Source organism: Marmota flaviventris, chromosome 1 (genome assembly GCF_047511675.1).
Source record: "Marmota flaviventris isolate mMarFla1 chromosome 1, mMarFla1.hap1, whole genome shotgun sequence".
Classification (NCBI taxonomy): Eukaryota; Metazoa; Chordata; class Mammalia; order Rodentia; family Sciuridae; genus Marmota; species Marmota flaviventris.
The window spans coordinates 49,420,493-49,432,507 of record NC_092498.1 but is presented as its reverse complement, the minus strand read 5'-3'; the positions used below and the strand labels follow the sequence as shown (position 1 = coordinate 49,432,507).

Sequence of the window (12,015 nt, the reverse complement as noted above, 5' to 3'; positions counted from 1 at the left end):
ATAGTATTATAATGTTTATGGGTTGCATTTTCCAATACTCTGCCTAGTCCCTTCATATTATCTCAGTTACATACATTTAACTTTCATATTATTTTATATTATATTACCTCTTACATTACACATACATTTATTAAAAAACTCTCAGAAAAACAAAATTCAAAAGAAATTGAATTTTCTCATTTGCAAATTCAGGAAACTGTTTAGTTTGGTGTTTATCCAATTAATACTGATTTATCAAATGCATCTGTTTAATTGTTCAGATAGGTAATTATTCAATGTAAAGGAATACATTGCTACTTTCTCCATGGGTCCTAATCTCATAACTTGCATCATCAATAAACTGTCATTCATTGCTTTCTTGCTACATCCACCTTTATATGTCTGTCATTGACATGGGATATATGTTTGTTTTGTGTCTTTTTTTTTAAATGTGCTTCCGAGAAGCCTTCAGCTTGAATTATATAGTTCTTCCATCCACAAATATGGCTGAAAGTTGAACTTGACATGGATCAATATGATCTGGGCTAAATATCTAAATGTGACTGATTATGTTAGCATCATGTCCACAGATCAATATTGAGTTTTATTATGAGTCTGACTCTATAATTGGGTTTAATCAATAAACTTTTGTCTCTTTTCCTTTACAGTTTTAGGATTGTACCATGTAGGTTTTAGAAACTACACTTAGCTTACATTTAGAACTCTGCTTTTCTTGTGATGACCAGAAAGAGATCTATCTGTGAATTTTAAGGAACAATGGAGCTTCAGTTTTACCATTGTGAGAAGAGTCCATTTCTATCTTGATAACTGATTGCTTCCTCAGTATGCACTGAGTTTCTAACAGAGCTAATGTAGTAACACCCCAGCACTCCTTTGGGGTAGTATGTGGCTCTTTCTTCCTATACTTAGTAAATCACATTGAAGACTTTGACAAAACATACCATTAATGAAAGCAATCATAAAAGCTGGCCTTTTGATAAACCCGCAGGGTCTACAGGCGTTGAAAGATGCAATCTGTAAAGAACAATAAATTTGGACCTTTGATTGAAGTGCCATTTGGGACGTTATGCTTTGTCTGCATATTTGCACAAACATGATGCTCCCTTTTCATGTCTCTTAAACTTGAAGCTTGAGAGCGTTCATTGCCATTTCTATATTAGAGCTGGTCCCATTAAAAGCTCCATACAAAAAGAAGACTGGAAGTGATCCAGCTGAAGCTTGTGTGTTCATTTCTGCTCTAGTTTGCCATTTGGAAAACAGGCTTCTGGCCATCATTGCTGTTTTTTTCTGAACAGACCCGGGTTCTTTTCCAGTCACTTCCTTCAGTAAATACACACTTAAAATACATCAACTTTTCTTAAAGTCAGAAAAATCAAAGAGTATTCCTCTGATAGAGATTAGAAATAGCTTTGAATGGAAGTAGAATTTCTTCATTCTTTTGATTTGTGGATTTTTTCCCTGTCATTTTCACTTAGACTTCAAAAATTTACAATTTATATTAAGACACTGAGTGCTTTCCATCATATTTTATGTGATAAAAGGTAATCTGTTATCATGAGACATGAATTTTGGATTCTGCAAAACTATTTGTTCATTATTTAACCAGAAAAAAAAACCAATGCACTGTACATGCTTTCCTGAATTTACAGATGCAGACCGTTTTCAGAAACATGGTATGGATGAGTTTATTTCTGCTAATCCATGCAAGCTTGACCACGCCTTCCTTTTTAGAATACTCCAGAGACAGACCTTGGATCACAGACTGAATGATTCCTATTCTTGCTTGGTGAGTACAAATCTCTATATATGGTCACCTATAGGTTAGAAGAAAATATTTGAGAAAGTGAGAAATGCTTGTTATAAACCAGCATTTTATTCCTGACTCATTTAATAACTGTAGTTGGAGTTAGGGATAAAGGATTCCGATCAATTGCTTCTCGATTTGAAAATTATACACTTGAAGACCACTGCTGTGCCACTCAATAGACAGGAGAATAGACTCAAATAGACACTGAACTGTGTTTTATCAGTCTCTCCAGAGAAGGCTGAATGAAAACAGACTTTAAATAAAGATTTTTTAAAAAACCTTTATTACAGGATTTGTTGACACATGTGCTGCCATTTTAAGGTTTAAATTCTATTCACCAGATGTTTATGTCTTACATTTATCTGATTCTTAGAAGGACAAGGGAGGGAAACAGTGGGGTAAACCATATGATGAGGCCCATACATGTTAGAGGAACCTTGAGTTTCATGTAGCCTTCCAAAGAGAATTTGAATTCCTTTAAAATATAAATGCAGGGGTAAATAAGTAGCTAAACTTCTACCTGATATTTGTTAAAAGTGTAGCTGAAATTTTGGATTAAAAATCATAATTTATAATTGGACGGAATGCTCATTACCTCAGAATGTGGGGACTAAGAATCATATGTGCCCTTCTAAAAATTTATATTGGAAATGGTGATTCCTTTGAAATTTTTCCTCACAAATATGTCTATTTCTATTACTACCTGAATCTCTTGGACTCTGAACTTAGGGACCTCATGCAATAAGTTACAGTATTTTTGAAGTAGGATTTTGTATAAGATATGCTGTCGGCTCATTAAGATGCTTAAATAGACAGGGAAAAAATTAGTTTATCACAGTTTACCATTAATGATGGTTTATTCATTCTTTCATAGATTATTTATTAAGTAAGTCTTATTCTACATGTAATTGGACAATGTAAACCTGATCCAACTGAAATTATGAAATTACGAGGAAAATTAAGCAAATCTTCCCATGGCACTCTGTATCTTCCCATGGACTATCACACTGAGAATGTCAGTAAGGGAAAAGGGCCTCTTGGATTCTCCTCCAGGGTTTGGTTACTGAATTATCAAAAGTTGTTTTGCCTTTGTTGATGATCCCACAGGTGATATGAAGTCTGAGACGCATACTGCAGTGTGACTTCCAGAACATAGAAGGGGGAGAGAGTGATATGGTTAAGAAAGAGTGTCTGGTGTGAATCCTGGCTCACCCCCTGATATGCACCATGATCTTGGACAATTTACTTAACGTCTCTCAACTGCTGCTTATTTATCTGTAACATGGAAATCATAATACCCACCATATATGAGGGTTCTAAATATCACAGATATAATTTATATATTCTGTCCCATACAGTACCTCTCCCACCAGCACAATAAGTATTCAGGGGTCTTTCATCCCCTCTCCCAGGTAATACACGTACACAGCTGCTGTTCTCTTGGTTCACTTTATAAATTGCTTTCAGTGATAGTGTCTGCTTTGCCATCCTATTTTTAAATGATTCCTAAAGAGATTGATGTTTATGGAGTATCATTCTTTTTTATGACTGACAAATTTAGATTCCATGAAAAAATTTGAATAATTTTGAATGCAAGTGGAGAAGAAGTTGCCCAGGCATTGCTGCAGCAATAGATAATATTAGGTTGTCAGTGTCCCAAATCAGTTCCAAATTGATGACACTAGGTCTTCTGAAAATAATAAGAAACATACCACTAATACAATAAACATCTGAAGACACTTTCAAAAAGCTTCTTCTTATAATGACTAAAACTAATCTTACTATAGAATGAAAAAAAAACTGTGTATTTTTTTTTTTTTTTTTTTTTTGCAGGGTTGGTTTAGCCCTGGCCAGGTCTTTGTGTTAGATGAGTACTGTGCCCGTTATGGTGTGAGAGGCTGTCACAGACATCTCTGCTACCTTACAGAACTGATGGAACATTCAGAAAACGGTGCTGTCATTGACCCAACCCTGCTCCATTACAGCTTTGCATTCTGTGCCTCTCATGTGCACGGCAACAGGTATTTTGACTTGCAAATTCACAGTGAAATGTATAGGGTTGACTAGAAGAAAGAGAAAAATGTGCTTTGCCATTATCACCTAGTAACCAATTTAAAATAGCAAACACTTCTTATAAGGAAAAAAAAAATACCACAAAGGAAAAATGTACATCAATATGCTCTTGATTTCTGTGGGCTACACTTTATGATTCTTTTTTGGTTGTAAAGCCACTTGAAAAGGAGAGGGAGAGAGTATCTACAGAGTAAATGTTGCCTTTTAGTTCTTATGTACTACCTACTAGTGGGATCTGTACAAAGTGTTGAGATGATTCCTATTGGAATGCATATATGTGTCTGGGGAGGATTCATTGATGGGTTTGTGCAAAAGCTAATGATCTTTGCTTTTCTTCTGTGTAATAAAGTTTTATTGATAAAACAAGATAAATTATGAGGCAATGAAGAGTCTTCCCAACCCCTTCCCTAATTTTTACATTTGGAACAAGTATTCCTGTATAGCAGTCTGAGCCAATAACCTTAACTCTGGCTTTACCAAGTTGGAAAGAAAAAAAATACCTATTTTTAATTTTTAAGCTCCAAACCTCTGAGCTTAAAACTTCATCCACATCTTCTTGTCTTCATCTTATCTCCAGAGCATCTTTGCTCAGGCTCTCCCTATAAAGGGTTTGCCCACATTCCTTCCCCTTATGACCTTGTTTTAACCATTTATTCCATCGTGCCCTCTTTGCACTTCCTTTTCTTTCTTCTCACAAACCCATCTAAGCTTCAGGTAGCCACACAACAAAGTGACCAAGCATCTCAGAATCGGACTGTTATACTCAAATGAGTACTTACTGTGTCACTTGGTAGGTTTCATCATTTATTTGTGTCTCAGATTACCTAAGAAAGATCTAACGATGACATCTCTCTTGTAAGTCATAAACTGTAATAGGGATTAAATACATTAATCAATATCAGACATTTAAAACAGTGCCTGGCACACGCGTGCTCAAAAAGTGTTCACTAGTAGCTTGTATTGTCATGACAAGCTGCCAGTCCTTTGTTCTCTTTTTCTTCCCAGCCAAACTTCTCTCTTTCCCTTATCTTGTTTCCCGCCTCTTATTCACTAATCATACTTATTGAAATGGATTGCCCAAGGACCTAATCCAGTTGTCTCTTCTCAGGCTTCACTTTCTTAATTTTCCTCTTATTCTATTTTAATGTTTTTGACCACCCCTTTGCTAAGAGTTCCTGTTCCTCCAGATTCTTAAGTGCAATACAGGGCTTTTCTCACATGTGTTTTCAAACCTGATTTCTTCTTTCAGAGAATTGTTCTTCTTCAGTGATCCTATCCCCTTCCATGGCTTCAACCATGGCTTCTCCATTTGCAAATGATTCCAGCCCACTTATTCTCCTAAGCTACAGATCTCTATTGACAATTCACAGCTTGAATATTCTGCTGATACTTTCATCTCTCCATGTATAAAATGCATCATCTCACTAAACCAGCTCCTATACCTCTTGTAGCTCCTCACAAAGTACCTGGCATAAAATAAGTATTTAATATAAGTATTTAATAATTACTTGATGAATGAATGAATGACTTCATTCTTTGTGTTATTGTCCTCCATTAACAGGCTATTAATTTCTTGTTTATCTTTTTATTGATGTTTTAAAAAAAATAAATGACAGCGGAATGCATTACAATTCTTATTACACGTATATAGCACAATTTTTCATATCTCTGGTTGTATAAAAAATATGTTGACACCAATTTGTGTCTTCATACATGTACTTTGAATAATGTTGTCTATCACATTTCCACCATCCTTGCTAATCTCCTGCCAGCTCCCTTTCCCTCCCACTCCTCTGCCATATCTAGAATTCATCTATTCCTCCCATGTTCCGCCTCCCTACTCCACTATGAGTCAGCCTCCTTATATCAGAGAAAACATTCGGCATTTTTTTTTTGTGGGGAGGATTGGCTAATTTTATTTAGCATTATATTCTCCAGTGCCATACATTTACCTGCAAATGCCATGATTTTGTTCTCTTTTGTTGCTGAGTAAAATTCTATTATGTATATATGCCACTTTTTTTTTATCCTTTCATCCACTGAAGGGCATCTAGGTTGGCTCCACAGTTTAGCTATAGTGAATTGTGCTGCTATAAACATTGATGTGGCTGTGTCCCTGTAGTATGCTGTTTTTAAGTCTTTGAGGTGTATACCGAGGAGAGGGATAGGTGGGTCAAATTGTGGTTCCATTCCCAGATTTCCAAGGAATCTCCACACTACTTTCCATATTGGCTGCACCAATTTGTAGTCCCACCAGCAGTATATGAGTGTATCTTTTCCCCCACAACCTCGCCAACACTTATTGTTGTTTGTCTTCATAATAGCTGCCATTCTGACTTTTAACCCCCCACCCAATTTCCTGCCAATTTAAATCTATCTCCATAATACCTTTCAAATTTCTCTTTTTTTCCATTTCCATGATATCTGTCCTAATTCTTGTCTTTATTTTTTTCTTGTCTATGCATTCTAATTCCTATCTCTACTCCCTTTTTTTCTTGGCTTATCAGTTACCCTAAAATTACAGATTAACTTTTGCCATAGTGTTTTTCAAGACTTTGGTGGGCCAGGATGTAGATCAGTGGCAGTCTAACGGGTACAAAGTCCTGAGTTCAACCCCCAACGCTGCAAAAAAAAAAAAAAAAAGATAAATATTTAACAAGTATTTTAGTGATTTCTATATGATTATTAAGTTACAAATAGATTCTGAACCATAGTATCAGTCTCCTTCCACTATTGTTCAATTCTCTCTACCAAATCTTTCATACACCTAGTCTTACCCACAGGGCCTGTTTACCACATGGAATCTCTCTCTTTGTCTTGGTCTTTCAACAATAAAATATCACAAAGCTCCTCTGTGACTTCTGTTAACTGATTCGAACAACAAAACCCTTTGTCTGTAGATAGCTTGGGATCTCTGTCAAGTATGAAGTGCCACCTACACAAACACTCATACACACATGCTTCACACCTCTGCTTGTGCTCTACCAGACCATGTTGTGAGAGCCAAGACAAGTTCTCCTTCTCCTAGTGTTCTCTATGTACCTTCGCATGATGCCTTACATACTGTGGGTACACAATGAAAACTTTTGTTCAAGCCCCTGCTGCTGCCATTTCTCAGTTCACTAGAAAATAAGACTGATCTGAGTCATAGCATCTGTTCAGGCTTTTGCTTCATTATGAAGCCTTGTTTGAAAATTAGGAAAATCTTGCCAATTACGGTCATTTTTCCCCATTATCCCAAATTAAACCCTCTGTATTTCACATATTTGTGTTACAGGGCCAGTGAGAATGATTAATGTTTGATAGCTAATGTCAGGAGCTGTTTAACTAAAACTACTGTCTTTTGTGTTTCTGGCTCTGTTGCAATTTCTCCTGACCAATGGATATCAATAGAGGTGCCCCAATGTGAGGCAGCACTCTGATATGTAAGGGGACAGAAGAGCACAGAGAACAGATAAGACCAAAGATTGTACCATCAGATTATTTTCATTTTCAATACAGGAACGTTTAATTAATTGTGAACATTAAGTGGGAAATTTCATCAAATGGGCCTCCAAATCATGTATGTTTAAGGCACATTTCAGCAGTAAGTTATTGAGGCTTGGAGCTGCTGCCACCATCTGAGAGGCAGACTGATTTGAATCAGAGGTTGCTATAGTTACCTTTATTCTATAAAACTATTGTTTGCTTTATAAAGATAATTTATATTTTAAAGTATGTTTATATGTTCATGCATATTTTATCCTTAATATTACCCATTAAATCTATCCTCTAAGAAGTTAAAATGTGCTTATATGCAGGTATCCTGACAGTGTTTAGAATAGAAATGAGCCATTAAGGTGACATGTCGCTTAAGAAGAAGAAAGAAAGAAGTGCAGGTTTTGGGAAAATTGGAATCTCACTTTAGTGTACAAACTATCTAAGTTAATTCTATAGGGTGTTTCCTATAGTTCTTATGGTCTAGTGGATGTCACTCAGAAATGCCATGCTGCTGCAATGAAAGAATAAAAAGAAGCAAAAATGTCTGCTGGCATCCTGGCTCTGAAATTTGTAAACTGACCCAGATTGGGCAAATCACTCAACTTTTCTGATATTTAGAGTTGTCAGATATTAAAGGGGGTAAATAGCAATACAAAGGTCCTGGATGGATATAAAGACTATATCTGCAATGATTACTGTTATTCTAATGTACTTCCCTTTGTGTCACAGTCCACAAGGAGAGGAGAAAATGTGAAAAATAAGCATAGGGTTTTTCTGCCTCGTGCTAAGTAGAAACGTTTCAATGCGTATATAATTATACTCTTAATTTCTTTGCTAATAGAATATTCAGGTCTTAGCAACCTCCCCTGTGAACGCCTGCTTCTCTTATCCACGTCTGCAGCATCTGATGTTGATACAGACTTTTGTTAAAAATACTGTCAATGTCAAGTCTTTCTACAGTGTTTGCCATCATCTTTTTTATGATCATTTTTACATCTGTCAAGACGCGCTTTCAGAGAGTCGTTTTGCTTGTTACCTGAACCACCTCTGTCAAAAATTCAAAAGGAAGAAAGATTGCCTTTTGTTATTGACTGAAGTGAAGGACAGCAGTGCTGTCTGGATGTGAAATTTTTCAGGGAGCACATCCTATTACACAGTGTTGAGCTCCTTAGGTGTGTGCTTTCTGTGCGGCACATCTCTGAATAGCACTCAGAAATAAAAGAACAGAGTTACACAGAAGAGGCCTGGCTGGTACCAAGACCAAAGAAGAGAGGGAAAAAGAAAGGAAGAAAGGAAAAATGAGTCAAGGACAGAAGCAGACACACTCCTGCAGGATGATAGCCACACCACCCACAGAAACACAGCCACTCACTCAGCCATAGCGCTTCGAAGACTGACAGGAAGGAGAAAAGAGACTTTGAGAGACAATGCATGAGAGGGCAAAGTTCTAGGTTGATGTGTATGGCTATACGTCTTGGTTTTGTAAGTCAGGCTGAAGGCGGAGAAACTAAAGCAGCAACACAAAATGGCTTTTATGTCCTGGTTTAATGTAAGACGCGCAGGATATTCACCCGCTCTTCTCCCAGTAAGTCAGGCCATCTTAGAGCTGCCGCCTGCCTGACAAAGGCCTGCTCAGATGTGCCAGCTTTCGAGTGGAGAAGAGGGAATACAACATGTTTGGAGTACACATAAAATAATCTCTATTTTCGGTGGATTCCAGGTTATACTACAGAGTGGTGGCAGTCTTAAAGGGCATTGGGCAAATCCTCACATCAGGATACCTGCAACTTCCCAGGTGCCAGACTCTCCTCTCAACTATCAGTTCACAGTGTGTCAACTTCCTGCCCCTAATTCAAGAAACAGTGGTACATTTTTGAGTAAAATCATAGACCTTGCATCAAATAGGATCACCAAAAGTTTTCACTTCTACTTACTACTTCTTAATTCTGGTCTTGGATATGTGACTTCAATACAAATGCCACACTAATTGTAAATATAGAGGCTCACTCTGAGGAAGGTAGGCTTAAGCAAGGTCATCCTCATGCAATGTGGCAGATCTGATAAATTCCATTCTATACGCTAAGTATACACAAGCAGTGCCACAAAGGGATCTTTTTTATTCTTTGATAACCTCAATTTCAATACTGAAGCAAAATAATTATGGCTTCTACAACAAAAGCAGAAAGAAAGTAGGGAAGAGAAGAGATTTGGTATGTTGGAAATAGCACTGAGCTAGGGATCAAATCATCTGTGTTCTTATTCCGGCTCTTCTACTGAAGAGCTATTTGACCTTAAAAAAATTGGTGCTAATCTGTTTGAGCCTCAGTTTCTCATCTGTTAATTGTAATAATGTCAATGGCACCTACCTGCTATGGTTCCTAAATAGGTGACATTAAATGATATAAATACTCTGTTGATGATAAGTTATTGCTTAAATGGGAAGTGGTAATATTTTCTGTATAGTGTAAACATTGAACATATGTTTTTCAAAATGCTTGGAACCAGAACCATTTCAGATCATTTTGGAGTATTTGAATAAACTTTACTGGTTGAGTCATGGCGCTATAAAAGTTTTGGGTTTCAGAGCATTTTGGATTTCAGACTTCAGATTGGAGATTCTTACTATTAGTTAAATAACATCTGGGAATTGTTCTTAGACCCATAGTGATCAGGCAGACTTTGAGAGTGTCACAGAGCAATTTATGATAGATGAATTCCAGGCACTGTGATTTTTCTGAGGCCTCTTTCTCCTACCAGTGTTATTGGGGAGCATTATAGGCCTAATGGAGGAGACAAAGACAGCTAAAAGCAAGAGCCAAGAATTTCATTATCCAAGGAAAGTAGATAGAATGCATCTTATTTAACAAGGCTGCTTGATCAATTTCCTTTGTTTTCTATTTATGCCAAGCAATTCCTGATTTTTTTCTGAAACACTGGATAAAAGAACCCATTGAAAATAAATCACAGAGGAAGAGATAGCACACAAAGAATTTTTCAGTGCATGTTAGACATATCGGGGTTACCAGTGAACAGAAATAAGAGCTAGACCTCATCCAGGACCACAGCATTCCTTTCAGCCTACTTTTCTTCACTATCTGTAACTTCTCAACAGTGAAAAACCCACTATCTGCTTATTCATATGTTTAGCTCCAGTATGCATGAAAGCAGTTTCAGAATTTGCCACCTGGAGTTTAGCACCCGAATACAGTTCTTTAGTCATTAGCCTTCCTGTTTCCAGTTGAAATGCTATTTTCCAAAGTTTATTAAGGCAGCAGTCTTCTCCCCTCCTCTTTATTGAGGTTCTATCATACATTTATTACAATATGAATTCCATCCTGAGATCTCACGATGTCCTGGTTTATGTACTGTTGGTTTGCTTTCTTTTTCTTTCTTTCTTTTTTTTTTTTTTGGTTAATGTCTTTTTGTTGTTGTTGTTCTAATTAGTTATACATGAGAGCAAAATGCTTTTTGATTCATTTTACACAAATGGAGCACAACTTTTAATTTCTCTGTGCAGTCATACATGTACCTACAGTAATGATGTTTGTCTCATTCCACCATCTTTCCTGCCCCCATTCCCCCTCCCTTTTCCTCCCTCCCTTTTGTCCAATCGAAGTTCCTCCATTCTCCCCATAAACTACCCCTTCCCCATTATGGATCAACATTCACTTACCAGAGAGAACACGTGGCCTTTGGTTTCTTGGGATTGACTTACTTCACATAGCATGATATTCTCCAACTCCATCTATTTACCTGCAAATGCCATAATTTTATTCTCTTTTGATGTTGAGTAATATTCCATTGTGAACATATACCACATTTTCTTTATTCATTCATCCATTGAAGGGCATCTAGGTTGGTTTCACAGCCTAGCTATTGTGAATTGTGCTGCTATAAACATTGATGTGGCTTTGTCCCTGTAGTATGCTATTTTTAAGTCCTTTGGGTATAGACTGAGGAGACGTATAGCTGGGTCAAATGGTGGTTCCAGTTCCAATTTTCCAAGGAATCTCCATACTGCTTTCCATAGTATTCACACCAATTTGCAGTCCCATCAGCAATGTATGATTATGCCTTTTCCCCCACATCCTCACCAACACTTACTATTGCTTGTATTCTTGATAATTGCCATTCTGACTAGAGTGAGATGATATCTTAAGAGTACTTTTGATTTGCATTTCTCTAATTGCTAGAGATGTTTAACATTTTTAATTGATTTTATTATTTTTTAATACATGACAACAGCAGAATGCATTATAATCCTTATTACATATACAGAGCACAATTTTTCGTATCTCCATATATAAAGTATGTTGAACATTTTTTATGTATTTTTTGACCTTTCTCTTTTTTAGGTTTGTATACCGTAAAGCTCATTTCCAGGGTTGTGTAATTCTTTCAGTTCTGTTGGTTTTGAGGAAGATCCCATCACCCATCCACCACCTCGTGGCCAGACAGAACAGTTTCATCATCCGAAAAAGTTTACCTATGCTCCCTTTGTGTGGCCCATCATTTCATTAAACTTCAGCTTATTCTCTGCTTCTACCTTCTTGAGTTATTTTTTTCCTACCCTATTTCTTCTATTCCGATATAAGCATTTAACACTAGAATTTCTCCTAAAATATGGCTTTTACTATATACGTACACCTTATATG

At 36.7% G+C, this 12,015-nt stretch overlaps 1 protein-coding gene across 3 annotated transcripts in view; it reads left to right on the top strand.

Annotated features, from left to right (window-relative positions):
- The window catches only part of Cadps2 (calcium dependent secretion activator 2), a 527,786-nt gene that overhangs the window by 381,210 nt on the left and 134,561 nt on the right, over positions 1-12,015 (top strand). For all 3 annotated transcript variants that reach the window (XM_071612817.1, XM_071612816.1, XM_071612815.1), the window contains 2 exons: positions 1,650-1,786; positions 3,641-3,828. In XM_071612817.1, the coding sequence (XP_071468918.1) occupies positions 1,650-1,786; positions 3,641-3,828 (325 nt within the window). The remainder of the gene's footprint in view (positions 1-1,649; positions 1,787-3,640; positions 3,829-12,015) is intronic.